This window comes from Ichthyophthirius multifiliis (assembly GCF_000220395.1).
Source record: "Ichthyophthirius multifiliis unplaced genomic scaffold scaff_1120509250986, whole genome shotgun sequence".
Lineage (NCBI taxonomy): Eukaryota > Ciliophora > Oligohymenophorea > Hymenostomatida > Ichthyophthirius > Ichthyophthirius multifiliis.
Window position 1 is genome coordinate 22,552 of NW_004086311.1, and position 27,169 is coordinate 49,720.

The 27,169-nt window shown below is 17.6% G+C and overlaps 7 protein-coding genes across 7 annotated transcripts, besides 50 other annotated features; 4 read left to right on the forward strand and 3 right to left on the reverse strand. All coding sequences in view use genetic code 6, as the record gives it.

Annotated features, from left to right (window-relative positions):
* Positions 1 to 170: 170 nt before the first annotated feature.
* IMG5_124870 (hypothetical protein) lies at positions 171 to 994 on the forward strand (the record flags this gene model as incomplete). The annotated part of the gene is made up of 3 exons (XM_004032259.1): positions 171 to 464; positions 506 to 638; positions 762 to 994. 3 exons carry the CDS (start codon positions 171 to 173, stop codon positions 992 to 994), a joined length of 660 nt encoding a protein of 219 aa, XP_004032307.1.
* Positions 174 to 251: a microsatellite.
* A 3-nt stretch (positions 995 to 997) lies between the features above and the next one.
* Positions 998 to 1,042: a microsatellite.
* Positions 1,006 to 1,083: a microsatellite.
* Positions 1,049 to 1,101: a microsatellite.
* A 19-nt stretch (positions 1,102 to 1,120) lies between these two features.
* Positions 1,121 to 1,168: a microsatellite.
* A 21-nt stretch (positions 1,169 to 1,189) lies between these two features.
* Positions 1,190 to 1,218: a microsatellite.
* A 24-nt stretch (positions 1,219 to 1,242) lies between these two features.
* Positions 1,243 to 1,378: a microsatellite.
* Positions 1,246 to 1,391: a microsatellite.
* Positions 1,246 to 1,398: a microsatellite.
* Positions 1,399 to 2,469: 1,071 nt separating this feature from the next.
* Positions 2,470 to 4,563, forward strand: IMG5_124880 (hypothetical protein; the record flags this gene model as incomplete). The annotated part of the gene is made up of 3 exons (XM_004032260.1): positions 2,470 to 3,235; positions 3,283 to 3,593; positions 3,635 to 4,563. The coding sequence occupies exons 1-3, from the start codon at positions 2,493 to 2,495 to the stop codon at positions 4,561 to 4,563; spliced, it is 1,983 nt and encodes a 660-aa protein (XP_004032308.1). The 5' UTR covers positions 2,470 to 2,492.
* A 2,107-nt stretch (positions 4,564 to 6,670) lies between these two features.
* Positions 6,671 to 9,037, reverse strand: IMG5_124890 (ATP synthase alpha subunit precursor, putative). The gene is made up of 7 exons (XM_004032261.1): positions 8,876 to 9,037; positions 8,595 to 8,767; positions 8,441 to 8,536; positions 7,933 to 8,102; positions 7,649 to 7,878; positions 7,118 to 7,602; positions 6,671 to 7,068 (listed from the first exon to the last, which is right to left on the reverse strand). The coding sequence occupies exons 1-7, from the start codon at positions 9,029 to 9,031 to the stop codon at positions 6,741 to 6,743; spliced, it is 1,638 nt and encodes a 545-aa protein (XP_004032309.1). The 5' UTR covers positions 9,032 to 9,037; the 3' UTR covers positions 6,671 to 6,740.
* Positions 8,142 to 8,263: a microsatellite.
* A 149-nt stretch (positions 9,038 to 9,186) lies between the features above and the next one.
* Positions 9,187 to 9,227: a microsatellite.
* Positions 9,213 to 9,274: a microsatellite.
* Positions 9,222 to 9,274: a microsatellite.
* Positions 9,275 to 9,319: 45 nt separating this feature from the next.
* Positions 9,320 to 9,390: a microsatellite.
* Positions 9,391 to 9,634: 244 nt separating this feature from the next.
* Positions 9,635 to 9,676: a microsatellite.
* Positions 9,677 to 10,382: 706 nt separating this feature from the next.
* Positions 10,383 to 10,415: a microsatellite.
* Positions 10,416 to 10,599: 184 nt separating this feature from the next.
* Positions 10,600 to 10,668: a microsatellite.
* Positions 10,669 to 10,718: 50 nt separating this feature from the next.
* On the reverse strand, positions 10,719 to 11,933 carry IMG5_124900 (hypothetical protein; the record flags this gene model as incomplete). Its single annotated transcript, XM_004032262.1, has 1 exon — positions 10,719 to 11,933. The coding sequence occupies one exon, from the start codon at positions 11,931 to 11,933 to the stop codon at positions 10,719 to 10,721; it is 1,215 nt and encodes a 404-aa protein (XP_004032310.1).
* A 147-nt stretch (positions 11,934 to 12,080) lies between these two features.
* Positions 12,081 to 12,119: a microsatellite.
* Positions 12,082 to 12,138: a microsatellite.
* Positions 12,139 to 12,286: 148 nt separating this feature from the next.
* Positions 12,287 to 12,336: a microsatellite.
* Positions 12,301 to 12,346: a microsatellite.
* Positions 12,347 to 13,066: 720 nt separating this feature from the next.
* Positions 13,067 to 13,093: a microsatellite.
* Positions 13,094 to 13,429: 336 nt separating this feature from the next.
* Positions 13,430 to 13,463: a microsatellite.
* Positions 13,464 to 13,521: 58 nt separating this feature from the next.
* Positions 13,522 to 13,625: a microsatellite.
* Positions 13,534 to 13,566: a microsatellite.
* Positions 13,574 to 13,625: a microsatellite.
* Positions 13,600 to 13,702: a microsatellite.
* Positions 13,617 to 13,665: a microsatellite.
* Positions 13,703 to 14,064: 362 nt separating the features above from the next.
* Positions 14,065 to 14,127: a microsatellite.
* A 450-nt stretch (positions 14,128 to 14,577) lies between these two features.
* On the forward strand, positions 14,578 to 15,697 carry IMG5_124910 (hypothetical protein; the record flags this gene model as incomplete). Its single annotated transcript, XM_004032263.1, has 3 exons — positions 14,578 to 14,743; positions 14,790 to 15,553; positions 15,601 to 15,697. Exons 1-3 carry the CDS (start codon positions 14,627 to 14,629, stop codon positions 15,695 to 15,697), a joined length of 978 nt encoding a protein of 325 aa, XP_004032311.1. The 5' UTR covers positions 14,578 to 14,626.
* Positions 14,752 to 14,788: a microsatellite.
* An 87-nt stretch (positions 15,698 to 15,784) lies between the features above and the next one.
* Positions 15,785 to 15,833: a microsatellite.
* A 204-nt stretch (positions 15,834 to 16,037) lies between these two features.
* Positions 16,038 to 16,148: a microsatellite.
* Positions 16,051 to 16,150: a microsatellite.
* Positions 16,080 to 16,162: a microsatellite.
* Positions 16,083 to 16,170: a microsatellite.
* Positions 16,125 to 16,247: a microsatellite.
* Positions 16,158 to 16,221: a microsatellite.
* Positions 16,162 to 16,243: a microsatellite.
* Positions 16,179 to 16,244: a microsatellite.
* Positions 16,216 to 16,260: a microsatellite.
* Positions 16,261 to 18,346: 2,086 nt separating this feature from the next.
* Positions 18,347 to 18,379: a microsatellite.
* A 186-nt stretch (positions 18,380 to 18,565) lies between these two features.
* IMG5_124920 (splicing arginine serine-rich 6, putative) lies at positions 18,566 to 21,938 on the forward strand (the record flags this gene model as incomplete). Its single annotated transcript, XM_004032264.1, has 10 exons — positions 18,566 to 18,569; positions 19,005 to 19,021; positions 19,505 to 19,641; positions 19,684 to 19,823; positions 19,882 to 19,936; positions 19,998 to 20,062; positions 20,111 to 20,201; positions 20,315 to 20,508; positions 21,481 to 21,801; positions 21,847 to 21,938. The coding sequence occupies 10 exons, from the start codon at positions 18,566 to 18,568 to the stop codon at positions 21,936 to 21,938; spliced, it is 1,116 nt and encodes a 371-aa protein (XP_004032312.1).
* Positions 19,257 to 19,349: a microsatellite.
* Positions 20,207 to 20,247: a microsatellite.
* Positions 20,314 to 20,506: a microsatellite.
* Positions 20,319 to 20,506: a microsatellite.
* Positions 20,749 to 20,804: a microsatellite.
* Positions 20,948 to 20,977: a microsatellite.
* Positions 20,949 to 20,983: a microsatellite.
* Positions 21,939 to 22,012: 74 nt separating the features above from the next.
* Positions 22,013 to 22,051: a microsatellite.
* On the reverse strand, positions 22,035 to 27,169 carry IMG5_124930 (hypothetical protein; the record flags this gene model as incomplete). The annotated part of the gene is made up of 8 exons (XM_004032265.1): positions 22,035 to 22,319; positions 22,369 to 23,052; positions 23,097 to 23,782; positions 23,848 to 24,716; positions 24,773 to 25,022; positions 25,121 to 25,292; positions 25,342 to 26,734; positions 26,775 to 27,169. 8 exons carry the CDS (start codon positions 27,167 to 27,169, stop codon positions 22,035 to 22,037), a joined length of 4,734 nt encoding a protein of 1,577 aa, XP_004032313.1.
* Positions 23,787 to 23,828: a microsatellite.

The window sequence follows — 27,169 nt, forward strand, 5'->3', positions numbered from 1 at the left end:
TTCAAATAATATTATATAATTATTTTTTAATAAAATATTATATATTAATTATTTAAATTAGTTGTTATTAGAAAATAAATATAATAATTAAAACTTAATTATTTAAAAAAGATATTAATAAGAATTAGAAAAACAAAATAAAGAATAATAAGCTAAAGAAAGATAGGATGATGTAAAAAAATATAAAAATATATATAAATAAAAAAAATCAAATAAATAAAATAATTTAATTAACATAAAATAAATAAAATTATTTATTATATTTTCAAATTAAAAAAAAAAAATTTAATTTTTAGCTTAATAACCTTTATTAATATGAAATGTTTAAACAAAAAGAAGAAATGGATAAAAAATTAAAATATAGAGAATATCTTGATAAATAATATAAAGAAAAATAAATAATATTATAAAACGAAGAAAGAATGACTAGAAACGAAAAAAGTTTGAATAGACTAGATTTATAAGTAAATTTTTATTTATTTTTAATTATTTATATAAAAAAAAGGCTTATAAAATATAAGATGGAGGTCTATATGCTATGATCCCTGGATGGTAACCTCAAATAGGATAATTACCTCCTCGTCAAAACAAAGAGGTCTTGTAAGAATAAACTTTAGATAGATAAAAAAAGTAATAAGGTATATTTAATAGTGATGAAACATAATCATAACAAAGAAGTCCAATTATTCTTGGAAAGCAAAGTGGCACTTTAATAAAATCTGCGTTAAATAATTTAGTGTAATAAAGTAATCAAAATTTAGGTTAATATTAAAAGATTGGAGAAAAAAATAATAAATATTAAAATCCTATTAATTATGGTCATTCATTAGATAATATAATGATGGAGTAAAAGAGGAAAAACAATTAACTATAGTATGGTCATAATCCTATATTAAATCCTATACCATTTAACAATCAAAATCCTTATTTAAGCAAAGAATTTGTGAGGATATAAGCTTAAATATAAAATACTAATAAATAATTATAAATATGATAATAAAAAAAAATATATTAAAATAATAATATATTAAATATAAATATAAATTATTATAATATATATTTAATATAAAATAGTAAAATAATTTATATAAAGATATAAAAAAAAAAATATTAAAAATTATGATTAAATAACAATATAAATAAGTTGATAAAATAACAAAAGAAATAATAAAAATATAATTACACAAATAATTTAAAATAAAAATTTATAAATAAAAAAGAATAAAACAAAATGATAAAAATATAATAATAATAATAATAATTATATTAAGAAAAATAATTATAATAATAATAATATAACAAAAATTATAATTATAATACAATATAAATAATTACATAATTATATTATTAATAATATCAATAATTATAATAATAATAAAAATTATTATAATTAAAATATTCATATTATTTATTTGATTATTAATAATATTAATTTTTTATTTTTATTTTCCAATTTTTTAAAAAAGTTTACTAACATCTAATTTGTTTTATATTAATTAATAATAAAAAGATTATTTATTTATTTTTTAATCATATAAAATTAAATTAAATATACTTATTTTCTTACAAAATATTTTATATATTTAATTTAATTTGATAAAAAAATGTTTAGGATTTTTAAAATATAAATCTTTTAATTTAAAGTAATTTAAAGCAATTAAATTAAATATGATTTTTGTTAAAATCAATAAGAAAACCTAAAAAAGAATGCTTTGAAAATAGTTCCTCTTTAAAATTGGAAAGATGAATTCTTAACATAAAAAGAACTTTAAATAACTCCAACTAAACATTTATTGTTTTTTTCATAAACTCCTTTATTTCCATATTAAAAAATTCCTTGTGATATAAATGTAAGAAATCTTAAATAAATAGATTATGATTTAGCATATTTTGTATAAGAAGATAGCAATAGTATATATTAAATAGGTTTATAAATAGATAAGATAGTAAAAAAAATTCTCGAATAATAATTATACATGAATTTACAAACAAATTTCGATAAAATCACATTAGAATTACATTCAAAAAAACTATAATATAGAGTAAAAATAATAGAATTATAAATAACAGAATAAGGAACATTTGCATTTACAATACCTTATAAAGATAATCAAGAATTAATGGAAAATTTGACTAAATTTAATTATGAAAAAGAGCTTTTTATAATAAGGCATTTATTTACTTTGATCAAAAAATAATTAGCTTATGAAAAAATAGAGCTCTCAGGTTAGTTTGATATTTTAAATGCCGAAATTCTTAGCAAGATTAATACTGAAGAAATCGATAAATTATTATTTTAAGTATTTTTTAATTTTCTTTTTATAAATAAATATTTTATATAATATTTACAGGTTTTAAAAGCAACATATTTTATTTTTTAAAATATCTTTAAATAAAATATTATGATTGTCATATAAAAAATACTTGAAACATAAAATTTAATTGAAAGAATCCTTTTTGTTCGATAACATTTAGAATCAATACATGAAATAATGGATATGGTAAATAAAAACTTTAAACAAGTCGACGATTCTCTAATGAGAATGCAATTTTAAGCAAGAGCCAAATACGCGACTGAATTCATCCGTTAATTTTATTTAGGAGAAAAAGCACAATTTTAAAATTCCTCTGCAGGAACTTATAATACAGGAGAAAATAATAATATGGGAGGAAACCAAAAAATTATAAAAGGTTATTTAGAAAAGCTTATTTTAATAGAAGAAGAAGCTTCAAGAGAAAAAATAAGATTAGAAATATAAAGGTTTGCCTAAATGGATAAGAACTCAAATGAATATTCAAAAGTAAACACATATCTTGATGAAGTATTTAATGTTCCTTGGTAAAAATATACACCACCATATTGGGATATAAATTATGCTTAACAAGTATTAAAAGAGGAAATTTACGGTTTATAGAAAGTTAAAGAAAGAATAATATAAATGATTGCTATTAATTAAATAAGAAACTGCTAGTTAAAAAGTAAAGGTTTTGTTCTTCTTCTTTAAGGACCTCCAGGTACAGGGAAAACTTCCATAGCAAAAACAATAGCAAAAGCATTAAAGAAAGAAAGCAGATTTATTAGTTTTGCCGGTATTTCTGATAAGTCTTTTTTTAAAGGACATAAAAGAACTTATATAGATTCTTAACCAGGAATTTTTATTAAAGAACTTATCAAAGCCTAGACTATGAATCCAGTATTTATTTTAGATGAAGTTGATAAAATTAGTAGATCTAAGTATTTATTTTATTTAATATAGGTTTTTATTTTATTTTTTTAAAAAGTTCAGGTGCAGATCCTTATTATAGTCTTTTGGAAATACTTAATCCGGAAGAAAATGGCAATTTCTAAGATCATTATCTTGATATAAAAGTAGACTTTTCAAATGTTATTTTTATCTTAACTTCTAATAATCTACTTAATATACTCCAACCACTCAAAAATAGATTAGAAATTATCGAAATTCCACCCTACATAGAAGAAGAAAAAATTTAAATTGCCCAAAATTATATTTTCCCAAAAGTTCTTTTAGAACATGGGTTAAAACCAGATTTTCTTCTATATAATACTGATTTTATATCTTATTTAATCAAAAGTAAATACTTTATAAAAAATAAAATTATAATAATAAAAAAGATTGGTGTTATGATGAGCCTGGAGTTAGAGGATTAAAAAGATTATTTGAAACTATATGTAGAAAATACGTAGTAACACTTGTAGAAAAATATGGTGAAAAAATAAAAAAGGAAGGCGAAATATATGAATTAGATGAATAAATGATAAAAAATAAAGAAATAGAAATCCTTGATTTAAAAAAAATAAAAGAAATTTAAGATATACTACTATAATATTTAGGCCCTCCAACTTTTGATAATGAAAAAAATTAAAGAATTCATCAAAAATTTATGCCTGGAGCTATAAATATTTTAAGTGTAGCTGGATTTGTGGGAGAAGTCTTAAAATTAGAATGTGTTTTTTTCAACGATTTTTCTGATAAAGAAACAAAGGGAGTTTTTACAGCTACAGGTAATATTTAATAGGTCCTATAGGAATCTTTAAAAATCGCAAAAATAAATGCTTTTTAATACTTGAATGAGGAATAGTAAAAAAGTCTTGAGAAAAATAATATTCATGTTCATTTCTTAAATGCAGCTACTCCTAAAGATGGTCCTTCAGCTGGTACTGCTATTTGTACTTCAATTATTTCACTCATTTCAGGATTTTAAATACCAGCTACTTTAGCTATGACAGGAGAATTAGGATTACTAGGCGATGTTTGTAAAATCGGGGGACTTTAGGCTAAAATTATTGGAGCGAAAAGTGTTGGTATTGATTAAATTATAAGTCCTTATGCAAATATTAACGATTGTATGGAATTTCCCAAAGAACTTTTGGAAGACATTAGTATTTATTTTGTTAAAGAATATAAATAAATTTATTAAATTGTTTTCTAAAATAATTCTGATGGAATTATAACTTTAAAAAACGGAGATTTTGTTAACAATATAATAAGTTATAATGCTAATAATTTAGATAAATCATAATAATAAAATATTTCTTATTGATTTTTATAATCTAAATTTTATAATATAATACTTATAATATTTTTATTAAATAAAATTATTATTTATGTATGAATTTATTTGTTAATTAATAATATTTTATTATTATATTTTTATTAATTCTATCATTTTTACTTATTTCTTAATCTTTATTTTGATAAAATTTCGTAGTTCTTTATAACTTTAAGCTCCTTTTTTGGGCTTTTTTATTTTATTATTCTAGTTTTATTTATTTATAATTCATCTTTATTTTACTATTTAAAGTATCCAAATATTATTATTTAAATTAAGGATGAAGAATTTTAACTGCATTTTTTTTTAACTCATTAATAAGCTTTCCATGTAAATTATTTTATACTTGTAAACTTAGTAATAAAGTTTTAAAAAACCTATGAGGCATTAATTCTTTATTTAATAAATTATGGACATTTGTTAGTAATTTATATATTATGTTTAAATCTGTATTTGATCTTAAAGTTCTATAAACCGCTCTTATTATTTCGAAAGTTTCTTAATCTACAAACTCATGTTTAAAAAATACTGAAGATATATCGCTTAAATCTTATAAATTACATTAAAGTTTTTTTAATTTAAATTATTATCTACATGCATTTAAAATTAACTCATCTGCTAAATTAAATTTGTCTAAACTAATTAATAAGTGAGACATTTCCTTTTTTAAAATATAGAATATATATTTTTTTTTTTAAATACCTATATATTGTAGTTTTCAGGATTTTTTAAAAATTATTCGCTACAAATTTTAAATAAATCTTAACAATTATAATCATTCAAAGCAAAAGTATATAAAATACTCGTTTATGCTCTAGTAGTGAAATTAAAGAATACATCTTTTACAAAATGATTTAAAATTTCAAGGAATTCTTTTGAAATATTCTAACTTTTAGAAAATCCTTACAAAATTTAAGAAAAATCTTTTTCTAAATTTTAAATTTAAATTTGTGATTTTTTTTCAACTAATTAACATCTTAATTTTAATGCTAATTAAACTGAAATTTTTCCATATAAATTAGAAAAATCATGCTCAGTTTAAGATCTTGAAATATTAGAAAAAGCAAAAGCAAAATTAGATAAGGAAGTAAGTGTTAATTAAGGTAAATTTTAGATTATATAATTCTCTACTTTTTAATAAGGGAAAATTTCTTTGTAATTAATTTTATATAAATTCATTGAAAAAGATGTGACATTTTCTTAATTTTCCAATATATCTAAATTATTTGATATGTTTTCAATAATTTTATAAAAATTTTATGTTTAGTATGTATTTATTAATCTATGCTTTCTTGAGTAGGTCCATATATTATTTAAGGCTATTACATATTACTAATTTTCTATTATTTATTCATTATTCACTATTTCATTTATGGTTTTCAAAGTTAATTATTTTATAATACTATAATATTCTTAACTGTTGTTTAGTTTTTTTATAATTTCTAATTAACTTAATCCTTAAAGTTCATTTTTTTTAATTTCTTATTTTTTACTTAATTATTATATTTCTAGTATTTTTTCTTTGTCCTGCTTTTTTATCTGTTTGATTTCAGTCTTTTATATTTATTTAATTGGTTTTAATTAATAATACTGCTTTTATAAATTCTATTCAATTTTACTAAATTGTTTTTTCGAGTCAACTTCAAAAGGAGAATCATTTATTTTTGAAAATAAATATTAACTATGCTTTTTAAATTAGTTTGTGAAACTTGCAATTTATTTTAACATTTATATTAAAGGATATTTATGAATAATGTTATACTTTTACTTGCTTTATATATTTATAAATAAATTAAAGATTAATTTAGTATAGGTTATAAATAATAATTTATATTTTTTTAAATATATAATTGAATTCTTAATATAAAATAAAATTTGATAAAAAAAGAAAAATATGTATATTATATATATTAAAAAAATAGATATTTAATCTATAAATGTATTTATGCATTTTTATTAATACATATATATAATATATTATTTATAGCAATTATTGCTTCCAAATTAAAAAAATAATAATATAAAAAACACAGGATATTTTATTTTTATAATAGTTAATAATGCCATAATTGTATATATAAATAAATATTTTAAAAAAAATATTTTTAAATTATTCTATCTTTGCAAAATAAAAAAAATAAAAAATAAAAAATTATTTTAATTTTTCTTCACTAGATCTTTGTCTTAAATCCACCTTCTTAAATGAAAAGTGGTATAGCTGTTTTAAGTTCAGCAACATCACCGTCTTTCAAATCTCCAGTTTCTCTGATTCTTTATAAGAGAGAAGCATGGTTACTTCTTATATGTTCAAGGAATTTACTTTCAAAGTGACGGATTTCGAAAGTTTAAAGATTGTCCAAATAGCCATTGACACCAGCAAATATAACACAGACTTATTCTTCAGCTTTCATAGGTTAATATTATTTTTATTTCAATAATTCAGTAAGTTTTTCACCTCTATTCAATTCAGATTAGGTGTGGGCATCTAAATCAGAACTAAAAAATTAAAAATTAAAATAAAAAATAAAAAGAATCAAATAAAAACCCAAATTAAGCAAAAGCAGCTAATTCTCTATATTAAGCAAGTCTGTTTTTCAATGAACCAGCGACTTTTTTCATAGCTTTAATTTAAGCAGCAGATCCGACTCTAGATACAGAAAGACCTACATTAATAGCTGGTCTAATACCTTTGTAGAAAAGTTCAGTTTCTAAGAAAATTTATCCATCAGTAATCGAAATGACATTAGTGGGAATATAAGCAGAAACGTCACCAGCTTATGTTTCTATAACAGGTAGAGCAGTAAGAGAACCAGCACCATGAGTTTTATTCATCTTAGCAGCTCTTTCAAGTAAACGAGAATGCAAATAAAAAACATCACCAGGATATGCTTCTCTACCAGGGGGTCTTCTTAAAAGAAGAGACATTTGTCTGTAAGCGACAGCTTATTTCGATAAATCATCATATATAATTAAAGCATGTTTACCATTATCTCTGAAATATTCACCGATTGCGCAACCTGAATATGGTGCCTTTTAATATATTATAAAAAATCATAAATTTAATTTATTATTTTACCAAAAATTGTAAGGGAGCAGCATCAGAAGCAGTAGCGCAAATTACAATAGTAAATTTCATACAGTCGTGTTATTTTAAGGTTCCAACCAAGTTAGCAACTGTTGAACGTTTTTGACCAATAGCAACATAAATGCAATATAATTATTTGTTAACATCTCCAGTATTAAATGCTTCCTTTTAATTCAAAATAGTATCAATTGCAACAGCTGTTTTACCAGTTTATCTATCACCTTTTAAAATTATTTTTTATATTATTAAAAATAAAAAAAAGGAAAATTAAATACCAATAATAAGTTCTCTCTATCCTCTTCCGATAGGTACTAAAGAATCTACACATTTAATACCTGTTTGCATAGGTTCGTTAACAGATTATCTAGGAATAATACCAGGTGCTTTAACTTCAACTCTTGCTCTTTCAGAGCCTTTAATAGGGCCAGCACCGTCAATAGGATTACTATAATATATTTTTTTAATATTAATAAATTATAAGTGTTATATATATTATATATATATATATATATTTATATATATATATATATATATATATATATATTTATTCAAATATATAGATTTAAATACATTAATATATATAGATATTTAAATAAATATATATATTGTATTAATATATTATTTCATAAGAATATAGATATAAATATAAATATTTTTTTATTTACATATATTTTTTTAAATTTTAAAATATTAATATATAAAAATATTTACATATACATATGTTTATATATTAAAATTTTTTATGTTTTTATATATATATATATTATATTTCTTTTTATATACCCTAATGCGTCAAGTACTCTTCCACACATAGCTTCACCTATTGGTACATCTACAATTGCTCCAGTTCTTTTGACAACATCACCTTCTTTTATTTCTCTATATTATTTTAATTATTTAATTTAAAGCAATTATTATATATTATGTATTTTCATACCTATCATTACCCAAAACCACAATACCTACATTGTCAGTTTCTAAGTTAAGTGCCATACCTCTCACACCACTTTTAAATTCAACCATCTCTCCAGCTTGTACTTTTGTTAAACCAAATACTCTTGCAATACCATCACCAATAGATATAACTGTACCATATTCTGTGATATCATTCTTCATTTTTCAAATTAATTTTAATTTTTTTGAAAATTTGAATTAATTATTTTTTCAATTATAAAATTATTTTGAAAAATTAAATATAAATTTTTTATTTTTATTTACTTGTTATGCTATTCCTTTAATTTTTTCGGCAAGAACTACTGAAGCTTCGCCTGTGCTCAATTTTTTATTTAATAAATTATTTGAAGTTCTAAAGAAATAGTTAGGAGCATATTAAAATTTGGAATCGGATAATAAACTTGTAAATCTTCTAATCATTTTATTTTTATATATATTAAAATATTTTTTTTTTTAATTTAATTATATAAATATAAGATTTTTTTAAAAAAAAAATTAATTATAAATAAAAAAAATTTTCCTTAAATATTTTATAAAATATATTTTTTATTTTTATAATTTTATTTAAATATGTATTATATAATTATATAATATTTATAAATTATATAATTTTTATTTTTTAATTTTCTTTCTTTTATTTATTTAATTTAATTTTTTTTATTTGTATACTATTAATTTTAATTTAATAATTTTTATCGTAATTATAAAATTTATAAAATATTTATTTTTATCTTATAAATAAATATATATTATTTTTAATCTTATATTTATATATATATATATATATTTTAATATAATTAATTTAATCATTTTTAAATATAAATTTTTTTAAAGACTTAATTTTTAAAGAACATTTTAATATAAATTTTAAATATACATTTTTTTATTAATCTATAATATCTTTTACTAAAATATAATTAATTTGTATTTTCTAAAAAAGCGGCTATTTTGTATAATTTAAAAAAATATTATTTTAAATTAAAATTAAAAAATTAAGCAATGTTCATTAATTCTTTAATTTTATTTTGTGTATTAATTAATTTTTTTTGTAATTATTAATATTTTCACTTATATTTTATATTTAGAAATCGTATTAATTCTTTATTATATTTAGATTAGATGATTACTTTTTAATTTATTTTGATTTTACTAATTAATTATATTCTTTATATTTTATTATTATAAACTAAATTAAATTAATATCTTAAAGTAGTAAAACTAATTTAAAACATACTAAACTTTAATGATTATAAAATCTATTATATTTAATAGGAAATTTTGTATATATAATCCAATTAATAATTATTTAATTACATATCATAATTTAATATCTGATTTTTATTAATTGCTTAAAAATTTCTATTTTTAACTAAACTAATATTATTATAAAAGTATTTATATAATTTTTAATATAAATAATTAAAAATTAAAATTGTAAATTATGTTTTATAATTATTTTAATTTCGCTTTATATTTAATATCTGAAACAAATAAAATTAATATAAAAAAAAAATCATTCATTTGTTTATTAAAATATATCTAAATTAAATTAAAAAATATTAAAATTTTAATTATTATTAGTAAATAGATTTTTTAAAATAAAAACATAAAAAAACAATTAATTTATTTAAAGTTTTTTTAAATTATTATTAATTAAGATTGTCATTGTTTTTTGAAACTAAAGATAAAAAATTCATTAAAATCTAAGATTTTTTTGTTTAGAAAAAAAAAGGATAATAAAAATATATTTAAATATAAAGTATCAAAACTTTAAATTTATAATTATAATAAATTATATTTATAAATTGATTTCATAAGTATAAAAAAAAAAATATATAAAATTCTTAATTATAATATAGTGTTAAACTTAATAGAATATTTTAAATAAAATATTTTTTAAAAAAAAAATTACATTAATTTGAAAATATAAAAATAAAAAATTAAAATATATATATTTTATAAATTTCATATAATTATTAGAAATAAAAATATATATATATATATATATATATATTATATATATATATATACATATATATATATATATATATATATATTTTTTTATTTTATTATATTTAAAGAATAATTTTTTTTTATATTTTTGTTTTCATTTTTTCTTTTTTTCTTCCTGTGTTTTTTTTTTCATATCTTTTGCTTCTTTTTTAACATTTTTTTTTTCTTCTACAATAATCGTTTTCGATTCTTTAGCCCCTCCAGCCCCAGTTTTTTTATATATTTATAAAACATCTTCATCAGTTAAAGGATGATTTAGTCCAACTTTTTAAGGCATAAACTTTGTACTTTTACCCCATACCATTCCAAAATTAAAATCTTTAACTAAATCTCTATGTATCTATTCAACTGCTGATTTAACTGTACACCCATTTCTTCCTTAAGTAAGAATAAGAGGATCTCCTAAATCCGGAAAATAGCCTTTTTTTTTCGTGTATACTCTAATAAGCCCAAGCATTTCCCATATTTTTTCTAATAAATAATCGAAATTTAGTTTATACTAACATGAAATAACCACATTATTAGCTTATCTTGCTATAAGATCGACTTCTTCTATAGAAATAGTATCTATTTTATTATATACATAAAGACATTTTACATATTTTCTGTTTCCTTCAATACTATCTATAATATCATCAATTGTAACATCTTGTCTACATAGAATAGTAGCATTATGTATTTTATATTCTTAAAAGATGTTTTTTACGGCTTTTTCATCTATTCTCGTTAATTAACAAGTTGATATTAATTTTACTCCTCCGGTTTTATTTATTGTTACAGTTATATCAGGTTTTTCTTAATTTAAACGAATTCCTACTTTTTCTAATTCGTGTGTTAGTTTTTATTTATGTTCTTCACTTTTAGATGCTTCTAGTACCATTAATACTAAATCTGAAGCCTTTGCTACTGCTATTACTTAACGACCTCTTCCTCTTCCATCAGCAGCGCCTTCTATAATACCAGGAAGATCCAAAAGTTGTATCTTTGTGTCTCTGTAATGAATAACTCCGGGAATACAAGTTAATGTTGTAAATTCATAGGCTGCGGCTAAACTTTCAGTGTCTGTAATTGAATTCAATAATGTTGATTTACCTACTGATGGAAAACCTATCATACATACACGGGCATTACCATATTTTTAAACTTCGAAACCTTCACCTTTGGGACCTTTTGATGTTGGCTCAAGAAGCTCAGTACGATATTTTGCTAATTTTGCTTTTAGTAAACCTAAGTGATATTCTGTAGCCTTATTCTTTTGGGTTCTGGCCATTTCTTCTTCTATATCTTTTATTTTTTCGAGAACACCCATTTTTTTTTTTTACTTAATTTTGTCTTTTTTTCTTCTTATATAAATAATATATTTTAAGTTTCTATTTAGATATATTATAAAATTTATATTTGCTTTTTAATTATTTGATCTTCATATACTTTTTTAATGTATATAATTGATTATTTTAATTAATAATAAATTAATTATATATTAATAATAATTTAAATATATTTAAATTATAAATAAAAATAGTGTTTATTATATTTATACTAATTTTATTTATATTAATTAAAAATTCATATGAATATAAAAAATCAAAGTGTTTCATTAAATTTATTATATATAAATTAAAATAGTTTATGTAAAATAATTTAAAATTAAATATGATATTTTTAATATTATATTTAAAAATTAATATTAATTTAAAAAAAAATATTAATTTTTAATTTAAATTATTTTTATATTATTTATCTATTAAATGAAAGAGTTTATATAAATATTTTAAATTTATATAAGTAAAATCAATTTATAAAGGAAATTAATATTTATTATATGGTTAAATATAATTTAGATTTAATATTTCTAAATCTAAAAATAATAATATGCACCATAACAAATATGACTAATAAATAGTATAATTATAAAAATGAAAAAAAGTTAATTAAATAAACTATTAAAAAAAAATCTAATAAAGTAACAGATAGGAATATTTAAATTAATATATATAAATTAATTAAACAGAAATAAAATAAAATAAATAAAAAGTTTTTAAATAAATAAAATAAATAATAAACTACAATAAAAATAAATAAATTAAAGGGTATTAATTATAAATTAAATAATAGTAATATTTTAATATAAAAATATATTTTCAATATTATAATGTGTATAAAATAAATAAATAATACGATTATAAATACAAATCGATAAATATTTAAAAATAAGATTAAATTTAATTATTATCACGAAGATTACATGTTTAAATACATATTATATAAACACATTTATTTTAAAGTTGCTTAATTTATAACTTTAAAATCAAAAAAAAACCTTATCTAAAATAAATTTAATAAGATTTAGAAATAGAATAAAAAAAAAATTAAATAAAGTATAAAAAATAAAATTTCAAAAGGACAAAATATCAAGACTTTAAAAATTAATAACTTAAACGTTAAAAATAATATAATAAAAATAATATAGAAATGAAAATATATATTTTATATAATATTAATAAAAATTATAATAATAATAAATATATTGGAAAAAAAAAAAAAAACATAAAGAAAATTAATGATAAATAAAAGCTATAAATTAAAAAAATACTAATATTTTTATAAATAAATAAATAAAAATATAACTAATAGCAAAGCATGAATAAAAAAATAATGTATATTATTTAATATGTTTATATATTAAAATAATAATTTATTAATATAAAAAACTATATAATTTTATTTATTATAATAATTTTTTTTTAAAAAAAGAATAAAATAGTTATTAAATAAAAAAATTAAAATATAATAAAAATAATATCTATTACAAAAAAAATAAAATTAGAAATAAAATAAATATAATGACAAATACCTTTAATTATGATTTAAATAAAAAAAAATTAAAGAAAAAAGATATAAAAAATATTAATAATAAATTCATAAAAATAAAAATTAATAAATTATTAATTAAAAAAATAAAAAACAAAAATAATTTAAAAATATAATAAAAAAATAAATATGTAAAATTATATATGTATATAAATATATATTAATATAAAATAAAAAATATAATTATATATATATAAATATAAAATTTTTTTTTTTTTTAATCTAATAATTTTTTTTTTTTTTTTAAATTTAATTTTTAAAAATATATTTACTTAAAAATTCATTTTTTTAAAAATTTTATATTATTTCTTAATTATATATTCTCTTTAATTTTTATATTTTAATATTTAATCTTAATTTATTTTATAAAATTAAAATAAAAATATATTATAGAATATTTTTTTTTTTATTTATTAATAAAATTTATAGAAAAATTAATAAAATATATATATTTTTTTTAATTTTAATTATATTATTTATAGCCTGAATAAATTTTATTTATTAGGATTATATATTCTTTTAAACTAAAAATGCTTTAAAATATTTTAATTCATAATAAAAATTTTAAATATTTATTTATATTTTTATTTATTATAATTTTTATGTTTAGTTTATTTTTATATTATATATATATACCATATAAATTAAATTTTTTTAAAATATTTAAAAATTTACCGTTTCCAATAGTGTTTATAATACCAATTCAGAAAAAAAAAATATTTTAAAGTTTTGAAGAAGAATAATATTTATTAATAATTTTTTTATATAATTTTTTTTACACATATATTATTTATTTTAATATTAATTTTTAATAAAAGTAATTTATAAATATAATTACTTTAAAAAAAATTTTGTATAAATTCACTGAAGCATATATATGGTTTATATATATATATATATTTTTTTTTTCAGTTTTATAAAGTTTTTTTTTAATTTTTTTCTAAAACGAATAGTTTTACTTATATCAATTTATTAATTTATTTTTATATTTATTGTAAAAAAAACATTTAAAAACGCCTCCTTAAAGTTATAAATAAAAATAAAGAAAAAAAAAAAAAGATAATTCAAAAAAAGAAATTATTAAATAATAAAAAAATAAAAAACTCATATTACATTATAAAAAATATTAAAATGAATAAATAACTTTAAATCGTTTTTCTATGTTTGTCTATATTTTTAATTTGTCAAGCTACAGAAACATAAACAGAAACAGAAAGTTAAGATTTACACAAAACATTTGAAAAAGCCGTAAATAAATAAAAAATATATATATAAAAAATAATATTATATAAAGTTAGAAAATAATTAAAATCCGTCTGTTGAAAATTTATTGCAATTAAAAAATCTCAAAGGATAAGTATATTTAATTGATTAAATATATTAAAGTATATTAGAATTAAAAACTAATGTTGAAAATGATAAATAAGCTCTTAAAATTATGGTTAATAATGACAATTAAAAATCTTAAAGCAGTATTGAAGAAAAATCAGTAAAATTGAGAATATTGAATGGATAACTTGTTGTTTTATAATAAAAATTAATAGCTTTATAAGACGAAAGATTAAAAATAAGTAATATTTATACTTAAGATAATTAAAATTATATTGAAAGAAGAACTAAATAAACTGAATTATAAAATTATATTAATGAATTAATTATTTAAATAAATAACCTTAAATTTGAATAAATTGCATAAACTTTACTTTAAGAAAATGTTTTTGCTGAATTGAAAAACAAAGGAAAAGGAAACCCTATTTTTGCAATGGTTTAATTAGCAAAAATTTTCAATGAGGGTGATAGAGAAAAACTTTTTTAACACTTAAATGCTCTTAAAAATGCAGTCTAAGAAACATTAAGACTTGATTAAGAAAAAGAAAACTCGAATTTAAGTCTTTATTAAAATCTAACTAACAGTTTAGATAATATTCTTATTCCTACTACTATAAGACAAATAAAAGAAATCTAAGATTTAATTGTTATACTAGAAGCAGAAATAGCAAAGCTCAACGAAAGAATAAAAATAGTTAACAAAGAATAAGAATATGCTGATGGTTTAAGGTATTTTATTATAACTTTTGCATTTATTAATTTAATATTTTTATTAGGGATAGGGTACTTGGAAATACTAAATAAGCTCTTAGTCTAACTGAAACAAATAAAGAAAATTTATCAAAAGCAGAGATTATAATAACTAGAAAATGAAAGAAAAATAAAGAAAATATAATAAGAATAATAAATAAAATATTATATATTTTTATTTAGTCTTCTTTATAAATTACATATATTTTTAAAATATAAAAATAAAAATTTATAAAATATAAAAAAATATTAAAAATAATTTTTGATAATTAATTTTAATTAATTATTAATTTTTGTTATTTTTTATTAATATAAAATTTATATTAAATCTAATATAATCTTTTATAAAATATTAAAATAATAACATTTATACATTTTTATTTAATTTATTTTATTTTGATAATTATTTTTACTAATAAACTAAAAAGTAAATAATCTTTAATTTATTAAATAAAAAAAATTGAATATTATAAAATATATATAAATAAAAAAATATAGAAAAAAGATATATATAAATATATTAATATATATATATATATATATAGATATATATTTATTTATATATATATATATATATTTTATATATATTTTTTTATTTATTCTATTTTATATTATCTTATTTTTTTTACTTTTTTTTATTATTTATTTATAAATATCTTATTTTTTTTATTTAAAAATACTATTTTAGACGTTAAAAATTCTTTTATCTAAAATAATTTATTTTATTTTCTCATTTTTTTTTAATTTTTATTTTATTTTTTAAAGAATCTTTATTTTATTTCTATAATTCTTTTAAATTATTTTTATTTATAATATTATTTAATTTTATATTTATATATATTAAAAGATTTTTTTTTATTTTCTTCATTCTACATTTTAATTTTTTTTTTTATTTTTACAAAAGCCATTTAATTTATTACATAAGAAATTTTTAAAATATTTTTTACTAATTTAATACTATTCTTTTTATTTATATATTTTTAATTAGATATTATTTTTCGAATTATTTTTTTAAATAAAATCAGATTTATCTCTTTTTCTTTTTAAATTACATGAAATCAATTTTATTATTTTAGTTTATTTTTATTTAAGTCCTAAAAAATTTTATTTTTTTAATTTTATTTGCAATTGTTTTATTAACTATAAATATATTTTTATGTTTTGTATATTTTTATTTCAAAATCTTTATTTATTTAAGCTATTCTTATATTTATTGTTATCTTATTTAAATTTAAGATAAATAATTTTTTGTTTAATATTTTATTATTTTATTATGTAATACATATTTGATTTTTATTTATTTCTCCATAAAAAAAATATTGAAAATCGATTTTTTATTATGATTCTATAAGGATATGATTAAAATATATTAGAAAAAACATTTGGGAAAAGGAAGAGTATGGCAAAGTTTATAATAAATATTTTATATTTAATTTATTATTGATATAATTTTTTATTTTATTTCTAATAAACATATTTTTAATAAATATAAATTAAGTATCAAAAATATTTTAATTAAATAAAAAAAAAATAGAGGGAGAAATGAAATAAGTTATCAAATTTTTATATTTATTTTGCAATTTTATTTGAGTAACCTTAGCTAAGCGAAGACACGCGGGTATTAAAAAAAATTAATATTTTAATAAAAAACAATAAATATTTAATTTAAATTTGTTAAATAATAGTATAATTATTAAAAAAAAATATTTTATCAAATTATCCTAAAATTAATATGTTTTCTTATGCTTTCTATTTTCACCTAAAATAAAGTTTTTTTGATTATTATAATTAATATGAATATTTAATTTTAATTTTTTTTTACAAAACTGAAAGTTAGGTAAGTATAGGCATATATAAAAAGTATATATATTAATTTTAAATTATCATTTTCTTAAATAGTACTTTACCACATAAGTGTCAAATAATAATATTTAATATGAAAAAATAATCTAAAATAAAAATGTTATTGTTAAGAAATAATAAGAATTTATTATATGTATTTTTAAATATATAAAAAATAAATCATAGAATTAAAATATTATTCTTTTGTTTTATAAAATTTATATAAATAGTAATAAAAAATAATTACTTTAAAATTCTAATATAAAAAATCTCTTTTTTAATTCATATATGCAAATATTAAATAATAAAAATAAAATAAAAAATATTAAAATATTTGAATGCTATAATTAAATGGGATTTATATTATTATTAGTTTGTATTGTTTTTTTTTATCTGTAATTTTTTTTATAAACTCAATATATAAAAAAAAGTGAGAAAAAACAGATAGATAATATTAATTTTTTTGGATTGACTTTATAAAAAAATAAAGGAAAAATTAAAAAGCCATATAAAAATATATTTATTTTTAAAATTTTATAAAATGATTTTTAATAAATATAATGAAAAATAAAAAATAAAATATTTATGGGTGAATATAAAAAATATAAATATAATTTAATTTGTATAATAAAAATTAAGAAAATGTTACTATAATATAAAAAAAGAAGGGTTATTTATATGTATTAAATTAACTTTTTAATGGTAGTTCAATTTAAAATAAATTTAAATTGCTAATTTTTTGTTTTACGTTTTTAATACATTTATATATTTATTTATAGATTCTTAAAGAAATATATAACAATATACTTGATTTATTATAAAATTTTTCAAATAGTAATTTTAATTATATAATGATATTTATGTTAAAAAATTTATAAATTAAGTTTTTATTAAAAAAATAAGAAAACATTTACTATTTTCTTTATTTATAGAAAAAAATAAATAAAGAAAAATATGAAATAATATTAATCAGACTGGGTTTCTATTTTTCAATCGAATTTTAATATTTTGGTTGATTTTACCTTTTAGCTGACTATTTATAGTATAAAAATTAATTTTATAGCCAATAAACTATTTTATGATTGAACATTGTATTTTTTATAATATGAATATATTTATTAATAAGTCTAAATAAAAAAAAAATATTTAATGGGTAAGTAAACTAATAAATTTTTAATATACGGACGGAACAAAAAAAAAATTAAATAAAATATATTTATTAAATTATTTTTCATTAATTATATTTAGAAAATAAGATATTAATTATAATTACTATATTAATATAAATTGTATTTGTTTAATGTAAAATTTTTTATTAAAATTACCATACCTAATGAATTTAATATTTCTAATATATTTTGATTTTATATAAATCATTGATTTTTAATTTAAATTACGATTATTTATAATAAACTAAGCTTTTATACAAAATTTTGGCTTTTAAATCTTTTTTAGATTCAAATTCAATTTTTATTTTTGCCAAAAAATTTTGAATAAATTTAAAATCTTTTTTTATATAATATTCATATTTTAAAATATTAATTTTGTTATAAATTCATTAATATTTATAATTTTTTTTAAATATTAGACATGTGTCTATTTTAAGTAAAAATTAAGCTTTAAAGAATCTCTAAAATACTTGATAATATAAAAGAGAAATATAAATTATTTATTTGGTGTATAAATTTAAAATTTTATAATATAAAGGCGGATATCTATATTTAATTTTTTCTCTCTTTCTTAATATAATATATATTTTTTGAAAATATTTTATTTTATTTTTTAAAAAAATAAAAAAATATATATATATATAAAAAAAATGAGTAAAAGTGAATCGAGGAATTCAAGAAGTCCAAGGAATTCAAAAAGTCCGAGAAATTCAAGAAGTCCGAGAAATTCGAGAAGTGCAAAAAATTCAAGAAGTCCAAGAAATAAAGATAAATATAAAGATGAGTAAAGTAATTAGAAATTATTTTTAGGAAATTTATCCAAAGATGTAAATAAAAAATGCGAAAATAAATTAAAAAATATATATCTAAAATATTAATATATGTTTTATTTTTAAATAAAACAAATAAATAAAAACAGGCTAATGAAAGAGATTTGGAAAATCTTTTCATTAAATATGGAAAAATCCGTGAAATTAAAATAAAATCAAAAGGGGCCAATAATTATGGGTTTATAGAATTCGAGGATTAAAGAGATGCTAAAGATGCTTTAGAAGAGTAATAATATAAAGATATAAATAATTTATTTAAAAATAAAAGATGCAATAATTTAGAATTTAAAGGAAAATAATTAAGAATAGAATTTGGTCATGGAGGAAGAAGAAAAAGATTATAAAATTGTTATTATTGTGGGAGAAATAATCATAACATGAAAGATTGCAGAAAAAAATACGGAGATGGTATAATATTTAATATTTAAAAATTAATATATTAAATTATTTATTTTAATAATTAAAGGAAAACCTAAGTGCTATAAATGTGGATCAATAAATCATAAATTTAAAGATTGCAGGTAATATATATATAAAAAAAATAGTATAAGATTATGTTAAATATATTTATTAAAAATTAAGAAAAAGAAGTAGAACAAGATCAGAAAGTAGAAGAAAACAAAGATATTCACGATCTAATTCAAGAAGTAAAAATAAATTAATTTTAAAAATAAAAGATTATAAATTAATAAAAGAAGTAAATAAAAGATACGATGATAGAAATAAAAGAAATTCACGTTCTATTCAGTCTGATAAAAGAGTAAAAGATTAAAAATCAAATGAAAGGTATAAAATAAATAAATAAATAAATAAATAAATAAATAAATAAATATTAATAATTAAAAATTCAATAAAAAATTAAATTTATTTTTAAATATTTTTTTTTAATTTTAAATAAGATATAGAAGAAGAGATGATAGTAGTAGAAGAGATTATAATAGAAGAAGAGATGTTAGCAGAAGAAGAGATGATAGTAGAAGAAGAGATTATTATAGAAGAAAAGATAATAGTTCGATAAGAGATGATAGTAGAAAAAGAGATTCAAGTAGAAAAAGAGATTCAAGCCGAAGAAGAGATAATAGTAGAAGAAGGAGTATTGATAAAAAAAGAAATTTAAGTGTTAATAGAAATTATAAAAATAATAGAAGTATTTCCAAAGATAGAAAAAATAGCCTTAGTCGTAGTGATTAAAGAAATAATTTTAAAAGAAAAAACAAATCATTATCTTAAAATTCTCCAAATAAAAAATCAAAAAGCATTAATAAATAAAATAAAAATATAAATATTAATATTAGTAAGTCGAGAGAAAATTCTGTTTCGAATTGATCTATCATTTATTTTTTTATTTTTATTTTTTTACGAATTTTTTTTTATTTTATTTTTATTATTATGTTAATTATATTTATTATTTTTGTTTAATTTCTTATTTTCAAAATAAATAAATATAAATATTTCGATATATATATATATATATATTTTATATAAATTATTTAAATATTTTAATTTTTATTCTTTATATTATTTTATATAAAATTTTTAAAATATTTATTTTTTAAATATTTTTATTTAGTAAATAAGATTAATTTAATTTATATTATATAAATAATTTTTATATTTCAAATAAATTTAAAACACGTGTCATATTATATTATTAAAATTAAAACTTTTATTATTTTGTTTTTTTTATTTAAACTTATAATTGATTTTATAATTACAAAGATCTTTTTTAATTTAAATTTATTTATTATTTAATAAAATTTAATACTGTTCATAAAAATAAACCATAATTATTTAATTCTATAAAATATTTAGCAAACCTTAACAATAATTATTATTATAATACATTAAAAACTTTTATAAATTTTTTAATTAAATAAAACAAATATAAAAGGTAAATACTTTTAAATTTAAAAATAAAATAAAAAATATTAAATCCTTTTACTATACTTTAAATTATATTAGAAAAAAAATGAGAAAATTAATTATATTTTTATTAGTTTTATTATAAGTTAATGCAGGTAAAATTAAAAGGCTATATAAAATATAAAAAATAAATAAAAAAAAGAAAGCTAAATCAGTATGGCTAAAGCATTCGGATGTTCAACTGAAGGAAAAATCGAAGTAAAAGATATTATCTCTGAATGTGAATGTGCAGATAAATCAACATGTGTATGGACTACAGGAAGAAGACCTGTAATGGGATGCCCTTGTCCTGTAAAACCCTCTTCTAATACAAATTATGATGCGGTATTATCAGCTGAAATTTTAGGTTGCAGTGACAAAAAGATAGAAATAAATAAAAATTTTGGATAATGTGAATGTGCTGGCGGTAAGGGATAATGTATTTTTTCAGGAAGAAAAGCGATTGCAGGATGTCCATGTCCAGGTTTTTTTTATTTAAAAAAAAATATAATAAATAAATTTTATATAGGAGGAAGATTACCTGTAGATAGTGATTTTGTAGAAGTATAACCTGTAAGTCATAAAAAGAAGAAAAAAACTAAAAAAAATGCTGATTTATGAAAATAAAATATAGATAAATAATCAAATACATAATTGATAAATTTAAAATTTAAAATTTTATAAATAATAAATACTTTTTTTATTAATTTTTTTTTTTCATTTATATTTTTTTTCATCATATGTGCCTCTTCCTCTTAAAAAAAAATCAACTGAAGGTCCTTCTTCTACAATAATTCTATATTTACATTTATAAAGAACATTTTTCCTAGGCTATTTATAATAATAATAATTAAATTATATTAAAAAAAATACTCTAAAATTAATCATTATTTTTTAAGGATATTATTTATTATCCGCAATAATTTAATTTGTTTTTTAATTTGGTAAAGCTAAAGTATCAGGAAAACATTTTACAGGGACAGAAGGTCCAATAAGTATTCCCTAAAAATTGAAACTTTAATAAAAATTTTAATAAAATAAAAAAACTAACCTAAGAAATTTAAAATTCAAAAACTGAAGGATCATCAACTTTCTAATTATCTTCTATTTCCTCTTTAGTCAACATATTAGGTAGAGTGGCAGATTAAATTCTATTTGAAATAGCTTTAATATTATTAATTTTCCATTTTGCAGGCACTTATGAAATATTACTTAAGAAAATAGTTATGCTTTTATAATTATTTATATTGACAGTGTCGAAATCCTGAATTTAATCGCCTTCAACATCTTCGATACCAGAAGTATTTAAATAAACAAGAGGTCGAAGCAAATGACCTTCTAATTCAATATTCTATTAATCTCCATTTTCAAATAGTATTTGCAATTTTCCAAATTTATAAGTTTTGTAAGTTAAAGGCCATTCCTAATAATTATTGGCTTTTGGACCTTAGAATTCAATTTTCAAAGAAAGGTTGCTATTTTAAACTAAATTAAATTTGTTTTAAAGATAAGAAATGTGTTCTGGAGTCAAAAGTACAACTTCTTAATCATAACTTGCCGGTGAATTGGTTGCTGCCTACATTATTTTGAATGGTCCAATAATATGGATTTAGAATTTTAAATTTAAATTAAATTTATTTATTAATGTTATTTCTTTTAGTTCTTTTTTATTTTCTATGATTTCTTAACATGACCATTTTTCGAATTTTAATTTTAATATTCCATCTACACTTTTCTATTTTTTTTATAAAATTATTATGTATGTATATAAAAATATACTAATTTATCTATATATAAATAAGGATTTATTGTTTAAGCTTATAATCTTATAGCTACAGTACCCATATTATCATTTTTTTCATTTGGATCAATAGAAAATTAGTTTTTTTATCTCAAATAAGGACGAGCAACTAAAACTTAATCAAAATTTTTGGCTTCTTTAGATTAGAAATTTACTTTTATGATTTTCTCTTCTCTTCCTTCCAAAATAAATTATTTTTATTCAATTTAAATATCACTTTGAACGACTTCTTAAGGTTATAAAGGTTCGAAATGTAATAAACAAGCATCTTAAGTGCCTAAATGAGGTTCTTATATTTAAATTTAGAACATATCTTTTGTTCTATCAATATTTTTCAAATCGAAAAGTTTCCATTCTATAATAACATCCTTTGGACCTGTGTTCATAATTTTAAATTAACGTGTTATAGGAGTTTATTCACGTATATATTAACCTAAATTAAATATTGGCCAATCTTGATTATTATTTAAAATGCCTAATTAACCTGGATTTATTATTACTGGTGATCCTATCACTTCTACTTCCATTGGAAATTTTTACTATGGATAACCGTTTATATTTATAATTAAATTATCCTTAAAATGGCCACATATATCGTTAAAGCAGGCTATTATTATTAACACTTCAGAATTTGCAGGAAGTTTTCCTTTATTTGGTTCACAAACTAAATATATATATATATATATATATATATATATATATATATATATTATTATTTTTATATTTTACGAATAGCTATTCCTTTATTATTAGATAAATAAATTCTTTAGTTTTATAATAGAATTTTGGTTTAATTAAGTTATTAGCCTTAAATAGAAGTAAAGTTTTTATTTTTTTCTATGTCATTGGTTAGTAATACTTATGGTTTAGCAGAAAAACTTTATCTTTTTTTTTAATTTTTCTTAAATAAACTCGAAGTGCCTGTTTTATATGTAATTTCTTACATTTTTTCAGTTGTATTTGTGACTGATTCTTTATCATTTGAAAAAAAAGGGAGATATTTTTCAGGAAAAATTTCAAAAGAAGTTGGGATTTCTGAAGTATTTCTTATTGAAATTTGAAATGTTCTTTATTAATTTATTAAGCATTCATAAAATTCGATGCTTTTTAAAGGTGTTCTTGTATATAAATTACTAATTTTTTTATCGGTAAAACTATTTTTCTTTTCTGTTTAAGTTTTATTTAAAATTTTATTTTTAATCTATTTACTGATATCCTTTTAATCTATAATACTATCATTATTTTAGTTATTGCTTTATTATAAATTATCAAATTCAATAGTTAAACCTTAAATATACGATTTTAATTCAAAACCTAAAGGATATTCTACTCCTTCAATATTACAAATGAATATTTCTTCAAAATTTCCTCCTAACTAAGGAATAAATGTAAATTTAATTGGAAGTACTTCCTTTGCTTTTAATATGCCTGTTGAGGGTTCAAATGTATATTTCAACATCTATTATTTAGTATCAAGTTCCCATGAAAATTTACACTGCAAATTTCCTAAGTTTTATAATTCAATATATTATTCTGATTATCCTTTCATTAATCTATATTCTTTACTTATATAAATACGTTCAAAGTTTAATTAAAATCTTTTTATTTTTATTTTTTTAAAAAAAGTCAATCATTTGTGTAGGTATATTTTTACGTATTTAATGACACATTTATTTTTTATATTTCAGCTTTAGTTCGTATATAATTAATTTTACCATCCTTAACTAAACATCCCAATATTGTATTTATTGTTTTGGGTTCATTTTGAAGGCATTTTATGTTGACTGTTTTTTGTTCAAATGGTCCAAGAAAAATTATTTTATTATCAAATATAAAATTATTTTCTTATTTTTTCTGGTATAAATCTAAATAATTTTCTATATTTTTTAAATTATTTTCTTCTTCTAAAAAATATGAATTTTATAGATTAGTTAAGGAGTTTTTACATTCTTTTTTTTTTAAAAAAATTAATAAAATAAAAAAATAAAAAGAAGAAGAAAACCTTTAAACTTTAAAGAATTATCAAATTCTTCTTAAAATAAAACTTCAGCTTAAATTCCACTTTCGTTTTTAATATTTAGCTAAAATAGACCTTCTTGACCTACTTAAAGTAATCCAAAATCGATTTCAGGAACATCTAAGCTGATTTCAGGTCCAATGAAATTTCCTATAAGCTAAAAAAAATTAAAATAAAATATATATAAGAAGAGCAATAAATAATACATCAATAAAAATAGGTTAAGAGTAATTAAAAATAACTTAATAAGTTATTTTTTTATTTTATCCTACTTCTAAACTTTTAAACCCTAAAAAAACTTCCGAATTAGATTTTTCCAAAATTTAGCTTTGACTTTAAGGGATGTCTGGAAATACGTTTTAATCATCATATTATAATTAGAAAGGTTAAATACAGTAAGATACAGGGCATGAACTATTATTTTTAAGCGTAAATTTCCAAAAATAACTTTTTCCAATAAAAAGATTTCCTACAAAGACATGATATGAAGGCTCGACTTCTATTTAAATAAACATCCCTAACCCAATAAGTTAAAAATCGAAGAAAGAAATCGATTATCTAGAGCTATTAGAGGCAAAAAAGGCCGGCTTTTCTACTAACTCTTCAATTTATTCTATATTGTTAGGAGAGTTAAGGAGCATTTTTTTGAGTATTTATGGTGGATTTTTAATACTTGAAAGGGATATGTCTTCTATAATAAGGCTTGCGAATTCAAATTAAGGAATTGAGCTTTAAGAAAAATAACTAATAGAAAAAGTAAGGATCTATTCTTTTTCGAAAATTCCTTTTTCTGGTTCTATTTAAAAGAAGAATTCGTTATTGTTGTTATTTTCATTTTAAACAAGTTTATTTTTAACTTCATTTTTAAAAAGTGCCCAATGATATTTAATTTCAACAGAAGTTTTATTCTTTATTTTTAATTTTCGGATTATTTTTGTTTAAGGATAAGCATTTTCAAAGAAAATTTGTTTTATAAATTCATTATTTTATTCTTAAAAAATATCAAATTTAATATTGTCAATTCCATATATCTCCAAATCAACTAAATTTCCATTTCCTTCTAAACAAAAATGTGAGAAAGTGAGATTATCACAGGCTAAAATTATTTTTTCTTATATATGTCCTTCTTATTTGGGACAAAATGTCACATTAATTTACATCTCTTCGTTTTTTGAAAGAAAAAATTCGCAAGGGTATAAAGAAAAAGAGGTTGCTTTTAAGCAATTATTGTAATTATTTTCCTCGTCCTCATTTTCTAAAAAAAACTTAAATCCACTTTCTCCTCCTCTATTTTGGATTCTAAATACAGTCTCAGTTTTATCACCCACCCAGCAACTTTTGCAATTTAAAATTTCCGGAAGGGTTATTTAAGGCTTTTCTTTTTAACTTATTAGAGGTACTTCAAATATACTATCTTCAGAAATAAAAGTTATTTTATCTTCGTATTATGCAAACGATGTAACTTTAAATTATACTGTTAGTTATAAGGACATACCAGGGGCAATCAAACCTACTTCTTTTAATTTATTTATTTAATATATTTCATTTTTAGCTTCTTTTTCACCTGGATATATTATGCTTGTGATAGTAAATTATTCTCTAAATATATTTTTAAAAAATATGTTTTTATTTTTTTTACAGCTAAGGTGGTAGGAATTTTATTCGACGTAAAATTGATGTTGTATTTATTATTGTCAAATTTATTTTATATATTTCATTTATTAAATAATCTTTAAATAATATTATTTAAGGATTTGCTTTGAAAGGACATTTTTAATCAGTTGCATTAATTAATAAATCCTATTTTTATGAATAAATATATATTTATAATTATTGTTTATTAACATTTCGCTTTTTTATTTCTGTAAATTATATTGGTGGTTTATTATTTTATTTAAACCTTGGATTTTTCAAATAATTTATTCTTTTATTCATATTTTGGATTATTTTTTCATTTTTTAATTTTTCTAATATACTCATCTAATTTAAATATTAAGGTTTTTAAAATGCTTGTACAGATGTTGTTGGACGCAT